The 16,438-nt window shown below is 30.6% G+C and overlaps 3 protein-coding genes across 8 annotated transcripts in view; 1 reads left to right on the forward strand and 2 right to left on the reverse strand.

Annotated features, from left to right (window-relative positions):
• Window positions 1-1,287: 1,287 nt before the first annotated feature.
• On the reverse strand, window positions 1,288-3,716 carry LOC131675129 (aarF domain-containing kinase 1). Of its 5 annotated transcripts, none has more exons than XM_058953983.1 (4): window positions 3,505-3,716; window positions 3,292-3,385; window positions 3,148-3,208; window positions 1,288-3,077 (listed from the first exon to the last, which is right to left on the reverse strand). In XM_058953983.1, exons 3-4 carry the CDS (start codon window positions 3,172-3,174, stop codon window positions 1,491-1,493), a joined length of 1,614 nt encoding a protein of 537 aa, XP_058809966.1. In that variant the 5' UTR covers window positions 3,175-3,208; window positions 3,292-3,385; window positions 3,505-3,716; the 3' UTR covers window positions 1,288-1,490. The 5 variants fall into 5 exon arrangements, with proteins under 5 accessions (XP_058809966.1, XP_058809967.1, XP_058809969.1 ...); XM_058953984.1 differs by having other exon boundaries at window positions 3,292-3,402; XM_058953986.1 differs by having other exon boundaries at window positions 3,292-3,311; window positions 3,386-3,716.
• Window positions 3,717-4,088: 372 nt separating this feature from the next.
• On the forward strand, window positions 4,089-5,608 carry LOC131675070 (acyl-CoA-binding domain-containing protein 5). 2 transcript variants are annotated; one of them, XM_058953906.1, is made up of 2 exons: window positions 4,089-4,404; window positions 4,498-5,608. In XM_058953906.1, exon 2 carries the CDS (start codon window positions 4,541-4,543, stop codon window positions 5,456-5,458), a length of 918 nt encoding a protein of 305 aa, XP_058809889.1. In that variant the 5' UTR covers window positions 4,089-4,404; window positions 4,498-4,540; the 3' UTR covers window positions 5,459-5,608. The 2 variants fall into 2 exon arrangements, with proteins under 2 accessions (XP_058809889.1, XP_058809888.1); XM_058953905.1 differs by having other exon boundaries at window positions 4,090-5,608.
• Window positions 5,609-5,638: 30 nt separating this feature from the next.
• LOC131675068 (ubiquinone biosynthesis monooxygenase COQ6, mitochondrial) overlaps window positions 5,639-16,438 on the reverse strand; it is a 133,547-nt gene continuing 122,747 nt past the window's right edge. Inside the window, exons 4-8 of the mRNA XM_058953899.1 lie at window positions 13,655-13,762; window positions 7,364-7,426; window positions 6,593-6,903; window positions 6,219-6,501; window positions 5,639-5,837 (exon numbers count right to left, since the gene is read on the reverse strand). Of these exons, the coding sequence (XP_058809882.1) occupies window positions 5,787-5,837; window positions 6,219-6,501; window positions 6,593-6,903; window positions 7,364-7,426; window positions 13,655-13,762 (816 nt within the window). The 3' untranslated portion in view covers window positions 5,639-5,786. The remainder of the gene's footprint in view (window positions 5,838-6,218; window positions 6,502-6,592; window positions 6,904-7,363; window positions 7,427-13,654; window positions 13,763-16,438) is intronic.

Here is a 16,438-nt window from a genome sequence, read left to right on the forward strand (position 1 = left end):
CATATATATTCACGTAGTCATCATACGATATTTTTTATTTATATACGAAAGTTTTTATGCAAATTAATCATCGTAGAAAGCATTAGTAGAGTGAGTGCAAATAATACTTTCACCGTTAAAAAATGTTGAAATAGTACATTTCGATGCTAGTGCGATAAAGTAATTTAATCAAGCGTCATGTGGATGTTTGCGCTCAATCGAGCGAAGCGAGGGTGAAGAGTGTAAGTTTACGCCCGATTGAGCGAATTGAAGGTGATATACTTTCTCGCACTAGTTAGATAATGTATCTACATATTATATTCTCACATTATATACAGTATCGAAATATGTTACATCTCTAAAGAAGTGAAATAATTACCTTTTATTAATTAATTTTGTGCCAAATTTATATTTTATAGAATTCTATTAATTTTTATTTAATAGTTAATTAGAAAATATTAGTTTGCACGAAATCTAAACAAACATGATTTTTAAGATATTGCATGCGGAAATGGAAGACTCACGTCACACGTGAAACAAAGAAGTTCCTAATATGTGACGTGTATACTATTTGGTTCATTCGCGTGTGAGTGTGCTAAAAGAAAGAGATATCACGTGGTAATGATTCATGCACACATACATATGCGAAGATTTGTTGATTTAGTTAAGAAATTATGATCAATGCAAAGGAAATTTCAAGAAAAATAACTAATTATAGTCATGTATTTTTTCAATTTAATTTTGATACGACTAATTATTTAAGAAATTGACTATAAACATCAATTTATCAAGGAGTACTTTATATATGCATATATTATTACTTATAATCATAAATATTAAAATAAAAATAAATTCGAAATTTCAATGTAAATAAACAAATAAATTAAATTTAATATGAATAAATTCCGCTATATAAAGCATTCATATCTATTATATGCATTCATTTTAACCATGTTTTATAATATTATTTTATATCTAATTTTTTATTATAATAAAAAAAGTTTTGCAGGATATAAAGTATAAGATATACACCTAACATAATTTTATATATAAAAACATATATATTTTAGAAACAATAAACAACAAAATATGTTATTGTTTAAAGTTGAATCTAACAATTGAAGTTTAGATAAAATCATTTTTATTGAAACAAAAAACAGTTTTTAAATCTTATATAAAAATAGTTTTTAAATTTCTATATAAAATTAACATGTTATATATATATATATATATATATATATATATATATATATATATATATATATATATACATATATACATATATAATCAAATATACGTTGATTTGATTTACAAGTTTCTAGGTAAGAAACTATAAAAATATAAATCTTTATTATTTGTATAGTAATATTCCATTTGAAATTAAAGATATAACAAGTGATACAATTACATTCAATAATTGATTTTTTACGTATGCACATGAATTAAACTTATACTTTTTGTCAATCTCAAGTTTTCCAATGATAATTTTAACATCCTAGTTTGAGTTATAATCAAACTAACTCAATTTCTTCTTTATAAAATGAAAATATAAAATCTTTTAAACTAAAGTTAATCATTCCTAAATACGTATAATATATAACAACTTTAAATAGAGACCAATGCTCCTGTAAAGATATTAAGCATCTTGACCACTTAGAATTACAATTTCTGAATTTTTCTCCATAAACTGATTTTATACAACATGTAGACATTTGCAAAAAAGCAGACATGCGAGCTTGGGTATTCAAATTATATTCGATACTACGAATTAAATCATTAGTTTTTAGAACTAATAACATGTGTCTATTTACTCTTTCTAGTACTTCAGTAATTTTGGGTAATAGATCAGGAATTTCTTTTTGAAATAACTCTTTCTCTCCCTTGGTATATTTTGTTTTTTGTATACCACTCATTAAAGTATCCCAGGTTCTACCAGCAACCATACATGCTAATAAACCATACATATCACCAACACCTAACTTATCACAATGCCTTTGCATGGCAATTTTATCACTGTTCAAAATTGCAAGCCATAATTTTGAATATTCCCATCGAAATTCATTTGACAATTCAGCATATAAACCATGATCGAGAAGTACAACTTGAACTTCATTATTTTTCTTTCTAACAATTATATTTCCAGGATGTGGATCAGAGTGAACAAATCCAGTAATAAATATCATATGACTGTAAAGACTACCTATTTTGTTACTAATATCATAAGGGTTAATTTTATGTTCACGGTAATATTTCAGGTCGTTAACTTGACCTCCTTCTATAAATTCCATGGTAAGTACTCGATTAGATGAGATATTCCAATAGATTTTTGGTATATGTAGCCATTTGTAATCTTTAAATAATTGGCTGACTTTTTCTGCATTTTTTCCTTCTTGTGTAAAGTTGAGTTCTTGAGGAATGTTTTTTTTGGTTTCATCTACTAACCAATCAAATTTGAAATCTGGGAAGATCCAGGATGTTATTTTTACCAAAGCTGACATAGTTTTTATATCTACATATGAATTAGTTTTTACAGCTCGGTGTTGAACTTTTACAGCTACTTCAATACCATTTTTTAAAGTAGCTCTGTGTACCTGTGCTAAACTTGCAGTACCAAGAGGAGTTTGTTCAATGGATTCAAAAATTTCATAAGGATTTTTCTTGAAGTCTTCTTTGAGTACAGTAAGAACATCATTGAATGAAGATTGAGGTGCAGAACTATGCAAAATTTTCAAAGTTTGAACATACTCTTTAGGAAGTAAATAGTCTAATGCTCCAATATGTTGACCAACTTTGATATATACACCTTTATTTGCACTGCAAAGTTCTAGTAATTTCTGTGCTCCAAAGGCATGTGCCTCTGATTTTCTCAATTGATATTCTTCAGAATTTCTGTCAAAACCACTTCTATACAAATGTTTTTCATAATGACTACCAATAACAAAAGCAGTACTTGCAGCACGACTTAGCCGTACAATTCCAATTGCTCCAAAATCATATTCATTTGCTCTCAGTGAAGCTAATGTTCCTAATCCCACAGCAGTTGCCGAAACAATTTTCAAAGTTCTTTTTGATACAAACATTTTTGATGCTGCATAAAACTAAACAAGTTAAACATTTCATTGTATAATTGCTGAATTGCTTCAATTATTTTTAAAATAAATTACAAACCTGGTTACTATAACTATCAATTCTCATATATATCCTTTGGTATTCAATAACGTATAATAATCTATGAAAATAGTATTCACAGTTAGAATATTATCAAATTAAATAAATAAGAATGATACTTTTAAGTAAAATTAATTTTTTTACTTGATGTGAAGATAAACTATCTAGAATTTTATGAAAATTTGAAATTCTTAATTTTATACTTTTTAGAGCAACATTTGGCAGAAACATAACTAACCTATAAAATTCAAATAACTTTAACTATGATCTAGAAAAGTAACAATCAGCTTCTTATTTTACAAATTTTATATTCTTGAATAATTATTGATCTGTTTATTCCGAAAATTATTCACTTACTGAGTGGATAAGACTACGTCAAGAATTTGAAAGAATTTGAGAATTCACTTTCACTTAAGAGAAACGATGAGACAGTATGTAGTCTCCATGGATGAAACTCATTTTTCGAAATGTAAAAAGTATGTGTATATTCAGTTAGGAGAAACTATATAATTGCTTCACGTCACGTGTTACGTACACAGCAGCTGACTAAGTGTATATACTTATATGGGATTAATTGACCGTTATTCGGACATGATGGTGTGGTATGAACATAGGAAAAAAATTTAGATTCTACTGCGTATGTCATGTTATATACATATAATTTAATACTCTAAATCAGGATAGATATTTATATTAAGATCATTGCATTCAGGAACAATCTGTTATGTGATTATTCATGCTTTATTAAATATGGATAAAAAAGCGTTTAGAAGTGTAGAGATGAAAATTACTATAAGATACGAACATTGCGTTTATATCTTTAAAATTGCATTAAGTGAGATTTCGAAATTTTCATATAAAAGATAAACGTACTCATTATTCAAATGTATATTTTACATTCGCCGCTCTTTTAGAAATTGAGTACGCATGCGTTGAGACTTATCTGCCAATGTTGTCGCTGCAAGCTGCAATGCCACTGCCACTTGCTAATTTATGCAGTTGCTATCTAGTATCTTGTGCTGTAATAACCTCAGAATAGTCGGAATCGTGCTTGGAATTGAAAGTATATATAAATGAGTATCAAGGAAGTCCGACAAGCATGAAGAAGCATATTTGACATATCTTATCAGAACTTAACGCGATAATTGCTTTAGTTCATATTTGTAACGTTAATTTAGTTTGAAATATACACTAAAAACAGTGTTAAATGTGAGAATTACCGGAAATTCCAATATTAATCTGCAATAATTATAAAAGGTTGGGTAAATTAACATAAATATATTCCCATCAAAATTTGATAAAAAAAATGACTACTGAAGAAAAATTTAACGCTGCTGTTAATGTGATCAGAAATTTGCCAAAAAATGGAAGTTATCAGCCAAGTAATGAATTGATGTTAAAGTTTTATAGTTATTTTAAACAAGCAACTGAAGGTCCATGCAAATCTCCCAAACCAGGTTTTTGGGATGTTGTTAGTAGAGCAAAGTGGTCAGCATGGAATAGTTTAGGTAATATGAGCAAAGAAGAAGCTATGAATAATTATGTTGAAGAATTGAAAAAGATTGTTGAAACTATGTCATACACAGAAAATGTTGCTACGTTTCTGAGTAGTCTTAATTCATTTTATGAAACTGTTCCTGCAGAAGATTTAGAATTAGTATGTGGATCAGTTTTAGAACGTATTCGTTCACAACAAAATCTTGAATCAGATTCATCTAAAAAGATAACTGAAACCTGTTCAAATGAGAATAATAAACTTTTTTACAATGTCAATAATTCTGTATCAACTTCAGGAAATGGAACTGCATTATATTCACAAGAAAATGAAACAGATGAAGAATTTGCTGATACTATTGAGTTTACAACATCTAATTTCCAGAAACAGTTTGTAGAACCATCTACTTGTGAAAATTCACCTTATCTTTATAGTACATCTGAAAACAGTGATAAGATAGTTTCAGATATGAATGGCATGCCAATAAATATAGAACTTCAATCAAAAATAAATAGAGATCAAATTATTTATAATGCATTGAATAATACTGATTCTGAATTTTCTCATGCCATTTTAGTGTCTCTCAAATCTCTTCAAAATGATTTGGACAAAATAATTGTTAGACTGAATTGTATAGAAAAACAAATACATTCTTCAATACAACTTCACTCAAATTTTATAAAAAAACAGAGTAAAAACAACCGATGGTTTTTTGACAAAAATACTTTAATGTTAATGTCTATAGCTGTATTATGGCCATTTTTAGCACAGTTTTTTATTTTTTTATTAAAACGTCGACAACGGTGCAAATCATGAATTAATTTATACTAAATTTAATGTTTTTATTGGGCTGATGTAAACTTGGGAGTTATGGGAATTGTTTTGCATTCATGTAAATTTTGTATCTATAATTTATAACAAGACATCGTATACATAAGCTATTGGGTGCAATTGTAAATAAAAAAAAGTTTAATAAAATATATTTACAAGAATTTTGAAAATGTATTTTATTCCAACAATTTATAAAATTGTCGATTATATAACAAGTATTGATTTTAGTATTTATTACATCTAATTTTTAGGGTGTAGAGTATAATAGTCTATTTGAGTTAATGTGTTATTATCTTAACACAGCAATATACTTTTACCATTTTTGTATGTGACCTCTATCAGCTGCGTGTTCCATTATAAATTTCTAAAATAACAAAAAAGTGAACTGTCAATCATGTTAATGAGTTTTCAAATATGATAAAAACAATTCTCTTTTATATAAATAATTTTCAGATATACAAATGACTTTTTTCTTAACTTTTTACATGTTATATTTGATAAAATTGAGAATTAGTTTTTGTTAGTTAGATTGTGTAGCAACAATATGCTGTTTTTGCAAAATATACAAAATGACAGTGTCTTTTTAATTTTAAGGAATAATATGAGTTTATTGAACTACCATAAGTGGTAACTAGCAAATTATTTTTGTTTAAAAAAATTTTTGTGATGATTATTTAGAAGCGTTTGAAATTATCATTGAAAAAATGACAAAACATGTAAGTTCAAAAATTTGCCGTAAACTTACTTTTAATGGTTTAATTGCATTGGCCATTTGTAAGCCTAAACTTCTTGCAAGAACTATCGGTGGTGCCGTTCCTTTATACAATCTATGTAGAGCATCGATTGTGAGCATTGTTGGAATATTATGCCACTGCCTTATACTTTCATATTGGTGCAAATATGTTATGTCTCCAATTAATGCACCATTACCTATTGCTTCTGCAAGTACTTGAACTAAAGCTGATATATCCCCAAAACCTAAATTTACACCCTGTCCTGCTAATGGATGAACCCTATGAGCTGCATCTCTAAAATGGAAAATATTGATTTTGCCGTCAAATATTTTAATATTTTAAAAAACTCATAACGTAAATCATATTAACAAAATAAGCTACTTACCCCACTAAAGCAACACCTGGTTGAACATAATGTACAGCATGTCCAAAACCTAATGGAAATGCCGCTCGCGATCCTTCGACAATACTAGCAATAGATGGCTGTAACTGCCTTGAGACTCCAGTTTGCAATTGAAACGTTTCCAGCAATTGCTGCAGCGCTTTCATGCCTCCTTCCACTATGCCATTTTTAGGATGTACTTTCCATAAAGCATCGTTCAAAATATCTACAAACTCTTCCTCGGAAACTTTCAATAATCTTTTAGCCTCAGCAGTTGTCATCGACCACACCAAGGAACTCAGTGAATTTGTCAACTAAAAGAACAATTAACTTTTTTATTGGCTTATTATGTTAATTTGAAGAATACATATACGTACACGGTAAATGCAATACATTATAAAAATAAAGAAAATTGGCTACAATTTCGGGAAGACATTTGGTTTGCCTAGGCAAACAAAAATTGAAACTGAATAAATATCATAATTTATTAATACAGATCTTCAATACTATAATCATTTAATATGATTATCTTGAATGGTTCGCATATGAAATCTGTGTAATTATAAGCGAGGCATCAAAGCTGCTTTTCTTTACGTTGATTATGCGTTGATTATAATTGCAAATATGTATTAATAAAACTGACAGTGTCAGCTCATTAGAGCAGCGGAAAATGTTTGTCACATTTGGCTACTATAACAAGTAAGGTGGGGTTAAAGTGATCTCCTAAAAAGAAGTGTAAGCCTTCGTATTATATGATTTAATATTTATTCTTACCGGTAAGAGTGCAACAGGACCAGTAGGTAAAAATCTTTGCCATGCAACAATGTTTTCTGTAGGCTGGAAAAGAAAGAATATTATTAATAATTGTTGATCACAATTTTGACAATACGCGAAAAAAAAAATGTCTCGTAAAACTTACAATGATCGTCGCACTAAAACTAAGACACTTCCTGCTGAAACGAGGACATTTAATTGGATTGAAAATTCAATCTTCTTCGAGTCTATTTCTAAATCCTACAAATAACATTTTAAGTTCACTAAAGTGGAATTTAATGAATCCCCTTTAATATTTTTCTATCCTGAAATTAATTATTATAATATGTAAAATTGTCATTTGTATATTATTATAGTACGTACAATTATCATTTGTAGGATTCAGAAATAGACTCAAAGTGAATTAGATTTTCAATCCGGTTAAATGTCCTTGTTTTAGCAGGAGCTCAAACAGTACGTGAATTTTTATAATAACTTGCCTCGAATTAGTAAAAATTAAGTTATATATTTCAACTTTTATGTCACTAGCGACATCGGACGCGCTTCTATATACTTTTTCATTTTTTATCATATCAATTAACATATTTAACGGTTACAAAACATATATCATGGTGGAAAACTTGTATTAGTAAAACAGTTCCGCGTATTCAAAATTTATGAATTATTATATCGAAAACGGACATAAACAATCTATAGTTCTTTTCAGCCATATAGGTCAAATTACTATTGAACGTTCATCCTACTCTTTTAATTATTATTGATATTATCTATTGATTACGATATTACAAATTTTTTTTCAATCTTACACGTTCAAATATCAGATTATCAGAATAATTCAAAAGCATAATAACCTCTTGCTTTTATCAAACGATTTACTCGCTGCTAGTTTTATAAAATGAGTGTAAAAATAATAACAATGCAGCGTATTTTTTTATTTTCATTATCTTCAAAATTATTCGTGTCAATCACATTGATATGCATATTTGCTGCCATAACAGCATATCACGTGACTATATCTCAGCCAATTAGATCACGAATAAAATGCTTGAATATGGCATCCATCACTTTTTTTATAATACTAGTGTTATTTAGCGCGCTTCGCGCGTTTTCTTTTTTAATGTTTTACTATTATTTATTACATTATTTGAACCTTTTATATATCAACTTCAAGATTTCAATGGACACGAATAAGTCATGCTGTTTAAAATAACTACATACGTCAATATTTATTGATGAATAAAAATAGAACATGCACCCATTTTTTCTCAAAAATCGATGAACTTTTACTCATTTCAAGATATATCGGAAAAATTATTCAAAAGATTAATTCGACCTAAGATCAATAATGCTATTATACTATTACACTATTATACAATACTAAACTTACATATTCAATAGTAGTGATTATGGCTCCAATCTTATATTAGTATGAGTAATACATTTAACATCGTGTACTTTTTGCTGCCACTATGAAAACACCCGTGAATATTCTTCTAATTTAACGGGTTTAATATTTTGATAATTAATTTCCTTTGTTCGCATACGTTTTAATTTAAAATATACAAAAGATAAATATGTAGTCTCTATTTTATTTTTATTCATTCTCTTTTTCTTTCTACCAAATTTTAACACAACGATATTGATTGTAGTATCGGAAATGGTTATAAAATTAACAATTTGTACAAATAATTTCAAAACATAACGTATTGTGTTCTTGTACCAATTTACTAACATATTTCCATTCTTGCAGTTTATTATCCATGTTAATTATTCATAAATTGAATATATCGCTAAAATAGAAATCTTACACTCTTTGATATATAATAATAATAATATTTCAAAGTATAGGAAAATTCAAAATTTCGCGTTCTATTTTTGCATCAACAAATCACAACGCTGGATGTCAGTGACTCATTTTTTTTTAAAGATAAGATAGGAACAAAATATGTAAAAAGTATAAAAATAAAAAATAAAAATAAATATAAGGCATAGGATAAGGATAGGATAGAACCATCAGTTGCGTCTAACAATTTAATTTTGTTTCTTTTTTAACGTATTGGTTCATGGTATCAAGCTTTCCATAGGATTTCTCTATATCAACAGATATATTATTTTAATTTAACTCTTTTTTCCATTGTTTATCTGAAACCATTTGGAGAGTTTGTTTACATTTATAAATTAAATTTCAAAATTTATTTAAAATACATTAACGGTGCCGACTGCACCGAAATAAATTCGCAGAATTTCATATAAAATATCTATTTACCATTCTTCTCAATATTGATTATATTTATCCGAAGCTAAACTTTACAATAAAGATATATTCAATTAATTTATATGTCCAATAAATAAATGCAATTGAAGTGCATTAAGATTACTTTATCGTACTTTTTTAAGGTTAGGCCAGTGAGAGAATGTGGAAGTCATTTACAGTTTAATGCCTACAAATTATTATACTTATTTGTATTGATAGATGTAAAGTACTTCGATTTATTATTATAACCGATTTACTCATAATTGTGACACACGTGACGAAATTCAGTCAATCAGGTCATAAATAAAATTACTTCACTCAGCATCACTTTTTCATACAGGAAAATAAAAATATATAAGTTTAGATAAACTTTACGCGTTTTTACCTTCTTTTTTATTTCTTATTGTTATATCAATATTAACATATTTAACAAATTACTTTTTTCAAAGGTAGATTTTTCAATTTTTTTTAAAAACCCATATCACAGCGGAAAATGTGTATTAGTGATGAAACACGTTTTCAAATTTATGATTTATTTTATCAAAAACTGCAATAAATATAATCTTATACTATTTTTTTCTCAACGGGTTAATTTATTATTAAACTTTTATTCTACTTTTTGAATAAAGATTGCAACATTACAACTTTTATTTTACACATTCAAAAACAAAATTTTCGATTACTGATAAAAAATATTTAGAGCAATTTCAACCTATATTATTTGTATGAAACGATTTCTTCGTTGTTAGTTTCATATATTAGTGTATAAACAATATTACAGTCTACTTTTTTACTTCCTTATCTTCAAAATGATCCGTATGATAAATTATGATGATTTGAATTTTTATTAGTAAAATCTCAACTCAAAACCACATCTATATGCTTATTTTCCGCCACATAAGTATATCACGCAATTATATCTCAGCCATCAGATCACTATATACTTCAACGTGGCATCCATCACTTTTTTATAAGGGATAAAACTGATAAACAATGAACTACATTATGATCATAAATGATGAATAAAAAATTATATTTTTTATATTTTATTTTTTTGCTAAAAACAAATTAAATTAAATCTGAAATAAAAAATCAACTGAAATCAATTTGAATTCTCGCGGTTTCTTTCATTTGGGTCAATCAGGTCACGAATAAAATGCTTCAATATGGCTTCCATCACTTTTTTACAAAGGGATTATAATAAAAAAAAAGTAACAATATTATATTACTGTTTACCTAAACTTCTACTTTATATTATATCAATGTAGATTGAAATGCATATATAATATTTATAATGCTTACGTAAATTTTCCTGTTTTTTTTTGGTTTTTTAGTGACAGCAAATTAGTCGTGTGTATGATTTTGTTTCGTATATTTAATTTATGTACACCCAACGTGGATTGAATCGCGACCCCCCCCAGTTAGGTTGGTATGAGAATTCCGTCGTTGCATCGGAACGAAGAAACCGCGGGAAAATTCAAAAATGAAAATTCGTTTTAAGATACGATAAAAAGCTAAAACGTTACTAATTTGTTTTTAGGTTTAAAATTAATTGTTTACCGAACAATGAATTTAGATGCATGATTATTTGATTTTAGGTTTTAATTATATAATTTAAGAACGAGCGTTATACTATGGCCGATCTGAAAACCACCGTTACCGACTGAAAGTAGCAGTCAAAATCAAAGCTCGAATAGCAGATCTGAAAAAGCCTGTTTACACGTGTATATGTCTATTTTAAATGTTTCTTCCGAGTTTCTTATGCTTTTACCTGCTTTTGCTTCAGCAAGGATTTATCGTTATGCTGGCATTTAGATAAGTTATTATTTATTTATTTATTTACTATCTACAATAGAATTTTCCCGCGGTTTCTTCGTTCCGATGCAACGACGGAATTCTTATACCAACCTAACTGGGGGGGGTCGCGATTCAATCCACGTTGGGTGTACATGTATTTGATTTACGTTTAGCTCGATATACAGTTCTATTAACATGAAATTATTTTTTAATATACCTGTCGGTTGGCCTTTACGGTGTGAAGCGAATGTAAATATTTTTTATTAAAAATTATTTAAAAAATGTTGATAATTTCTCAGTAAACAGAAATTTGTTAATAATTTTCCAGCCTATTTATGCGGTTTTAAATGACACAGCAGATGAGAAAACGTTTTTGCATTTTTCAAATCTAATACACGTTTGGTAAAGAATGTCAAATGAAAAATGAAAAATGAAAAAAAGAGAACATTAAAAAAAGAGAACAGAAAAAAAGAGAACAAAATGAAAAAGAATGTAAAAACCTCATTAACTAAAAACTTTTAAATTAGCCTATCACAGTTATTTTTCAAACAAGAAATTGTTAAAGAAATTAGTTTAATTAAAATCTTTTGTTGCAGTATAAATCCAAATAGGTTACTTCATATGTGTTCTGAATGGAAGTCCTTAAAGAATTTTTGCCGTAAAGTTAGCTACGTTGCTATGACAACTTGTATACTTGTTGAAACTTGTACCGCCGAGAAGCTAATTCGATTCTGTTTTCTTTATTTCTGTTTTATTAATTTGTTAATTGTCAATTCTCTTATGATTACAATGGTAATGAATCTCACAATCACGACCATTTTCATCATCAGAATCTGCAGATTCACTATCACTACTTGAAGATGATGCAATATTTTCTAGTATCCCAATAATCATTGCATTTGGTGCTTCCATTATCCTTTTTCAAAATCAATTAAACTCACTCAGTACTATTTATTTGTGGACATACAGTTCAAACTGTAGGCAAATCATCATCTATAGTCCGGTCATTCTAGTATATTGATCTATATTTTTTGCGAACAGCGAGATTTTTTTTTATTTCGACGCGGAATAACACGTAGATAATGGGAAAAATAGTTTTGATTTCCAAAAGTTTTCGGAACATTATTTCATTAACGATTTATTGCAAAAAAAGGCACTTTTTTGTTATTCGCTTATATCTTTTTTCCTAATTACCCTATCGATATAAGCTCAACGGAATTCGATTTCTGAGATAATTTTACATAAGGATAAGCTTGTTCGAAAACTAAATTTTTTTTATTAATAATAATATCTTGGGTTGTTTCCGAGATTGCAAAAAAAAAATCGCTTATATCTTCTTTAATTTTCAATAAATTTTGTCTAAACTTTCAGGGCTGATACATCTTTAAAAAATGTATTATAGGAAGCCGGTCCGATTTTTCAAAAGTTAATTGTTTACGAGCTAGAGCGCGACAAAGTTTCAACTTTGACGGTGTACCGCTGCCGTCCTGACCAGATTTCGGAAAAAAAACCAAATGTAACCTTAGAAGGACGATGAAATCTATTGATAGAAAAAATTTGATAATTTTTCGATAATTAGTTTCCGAGAAAAAGACCATTTTCTCCGTGTATGCATTTTTCTATATTATATTACTTTATTATATTGTATTTCAATTTTTTTATATTCCATAAAATACTTATTTTATTGCGCAAGAATTTTATTTTATATAAGTAATAATATATTTTAGTAAATTTTTATTTTATCTTTGAATATTTTTAATGGAAATTTTAGTTTAGAACTACTTCTACATTGCATTCAAACACGTAGTGAAATAAGCGATGTTTCGAGTATTTGCGCTGTAGTTGCTTAACTAAGCGAAAACTTAAGCAAAAACTGAATTTTTTACTGAAGCCAGTTCTTTTCAAGTTACAGAGGTTTACGTAAGATAAATTGGAATTTACTTATGCTATCTACTTCTTGTAATTTGGATTTCTTAAAAAAAGGAACAAAGTCTCAATCTAATATAGTCAAATTACCGTGATGTAAATACACGCCTGTGAAATCGATTAAATCCTAGTATATTTCAGAGACTACTTATTCATCTTGTAAAAAAGAATTCTATTTTCAAAAAAAATCGATACTCCGGAGTGGCAATCCGTTATAGTCTTGCAGAAATTGCACATTGTCGAAGAAGTGGATGAATACTCAAATCGAAAAGTGGCGCTTGAAAGACAATAAATAAAATTTGGTATATACTCACTTCAGATAGTTGAACAGTAGCCACAATGCCCATTTGATCGTAATCCCAATCGACGTATTTGACCCCCATTGCCTCGCGAACTCGAGATCGGTGTCCATCCGCTCCGACCTAATAAATGCAAAGTGATTAGAGGATATGGATATTGGCTATGATAAAAGAAGGATACAAGAAAAAATAAAATAGGTACGAGCCGAGCTGGATTAAGAAAGCGCGGGAGTAAGCAGTGGCAAGCTAATAAATATACGTGGGATCAAGTTGTCCGTTAGACTTGGCATTGTTTCACATGTAAATTGCTGAATGTTGGATTTATTGCATATTCACAAGCGCGAAATGCGAAATGTGCTGGAGCACGCTGTCATCGCGCTGACAGGATTTGCGATAATTTATATAGCTCGGCACGTGTTAGCGAGGATGAGCTTGCGTTGAAAGAACGAGGATTAAGCCGAGCACATAACGCTCCGAAAATAACTTCGATTCGAATTGAAGCTTGCCCACCACTCCAACTCGTCAGACTAACATAGTTTTAGCCTTGCTCTTTCCTATCACGCTTATCTGGCTTTTTACTCTTTGGTAATTCAAGCGCGCCAACTCGTCGTCATAATTTCTGCAGTCGTCTGACAAGTTTCGAGTGAACTTGGCTACTGAAAGGATGGCGATCGTTCAATTTTTAAAACACGCGAGTGTTAGTTAATCGGAGCATACATATATTTGTAACGCACTGGAGAATCAAGAGCGAGATTAAGCTTTGGATCGAGAATGTGCGTGGGTATTGTGCAAAACCAGCAGCGGATGTGCAGCCGCCACGATAAATACGTTCGGCAGATCGACCGCGCTGACAGCCGCTTGAAAGCTAGCTGAAGAGTCTAGGTAGCGGACTGGCCTCTTCATCCGATCCTCGTTTGCGTGATCTGTTTTATAAACATCCGAGAACATGTACAGTCTTTCAAGTATACATCGCCCGCGAGAACTTTATTATTTTAGCGTATTACGAAGCGAAGGGAGGCGCATCGAGTACCGTATACTTGTGGCTGCTCGCTGTGCAACAGTCAGCTCACAGCGGCCAGGCTGAGTCATAGTTCGCAAGAGCTTTCGATCGCGTTGTTGCTCACATTGACCGATAAACTGACCGTTCCCATCTAATCGAGGTTCTCCTCCAAGCGTACCGCATTCAAGATGTCTAGTAAAGCTGGATTCTGGGATAGTCTGACGAGAACGTTCCAGCAGGCAGCTAAGGATATCGACGAGGAGAAGCACGCGACACCGGCGATATTGGCGAGAAACCAAAAACAGTGCGCCAATAATAACGATCCGCGCCTCACGTAGAATTGCGTGGTCGGGCTGTTGGTAACAAAACCTGGTTGAGGATATCTGGACAGGCCAAATGGACGACATGAAGACGATCTCGATATCCCCGAAGACCAATAACGACTCGACTACTTGTCGCAAGCACCGAGTAAGTGTTTGCCAACAGCCACTGTGGAAGAAAGAGGATATCATCGCCTCGCTGACTTGTCTGCCAGCGGGAGGGGCTACACTCGACTCGACTTATTCCGACTCTGTAGTGCGGGACACTCGACAAGTTTGTCCATGAGATCAGACAAGACAGAAACGTTTCTCAACATGAGTCTGAAGTTTGGATCGTTCACAGTGAACGAAAATTTCAAAATTTCAAGTTTCAATTTTCAATACGACATATTGATTCTCAGCAATACTATATTGATATGAACAATGATTTTACATCAAAAGTTAATTACAACCGCTATAAACTACCCTTACAGTAACTGGCGTAATGAATGTTAAATAACGTTGACACTTGTTATTACCAATAAATGAGAGGGAGCATAATGCTTTTCCGTCAAAGTATAATTGTAAGGAGAATGCGAAAACATTTTTCCGGTCGGCGCCCTCGCGAACTACCCCTACAGCCCGTCAAACAACAACTAAACGTAGAATTTAATCGTTTTTTTGTTGAAACATCGAACCACCAAGACATATAATGTTGAACAATGGGTTATTACGTAAGTATTGCTCCTAGGAAAGAGCTCAGAAAATATCTCCGGTCGGCGCCCTCGTGAAATACCCCTACAGCCCGTCAAACAACCACTAAACACAGAATTTAATCGTTTTTTTGTTGAAACATCGAATCACCAGGATATATAATGTTGAGAAATGGTTTTTTATATAATTATTGCTCTAAGAAAAGAGCTCTCAAAATATCTCCGGTTGGCGCCCTCGCGAACTACCCTTACAGCCTGTCAAACAACCACTAAACACAGAATTTAATCGTTTTTTTGTTGAAACATCGAATCACCAAGACATATAATGCTGAACAATAAGTTATTACGTAAGTATTGCTCCTAGGAAAGGGCTCAGAAATTATCTCCGGTCGGCGCCCTCGCGAACTACCCCTAGAGCCCGTCAAACAACCACCAAACGCAGAATTTAATCGTTTTTTTGTTGAAACATCGAATCACCAAGACAGATAATGCTGAACAATGGGTTATTACGTAAGTATTGCTCCTAGGAAAGGGCTCCGAAAATATCTCCGGTCGGCGCCCTCGCGAACTACCCCTACAGCCCGTCAAACAACCACTAAACACAGAATTTAATCGTTTTTTTGTTGAAACATCGAATCACCAAAACATATAATGCTGAACAATGGTTTATTACATAATTATTGCTCTAAGGAAAGAGCTCGAAAAATATCTCCGGTCGGCGCCCTCGCGAACTACCTCTAGAGCCCGTCAAACAACCACTAAAAACAGAATTTAATCGTTTTTTTGT

Source organism: Phymastichus coffea, unplaced genomic scaffold, assembly GCF_024137745.1.
Source record: "Phymastichus coffea isolate CEN01 unplaced genomic scaffold, Cenicafe_Pcof_1.1 PCOF00016, whole genome shotgun sequence".
Taxonomy (NCBI): Eukaryota; Metazoa; Arthropoda; class Insecta; order Hymenoptera; family Eulophidae; genus Phymastichus; species Phymastichus coffea.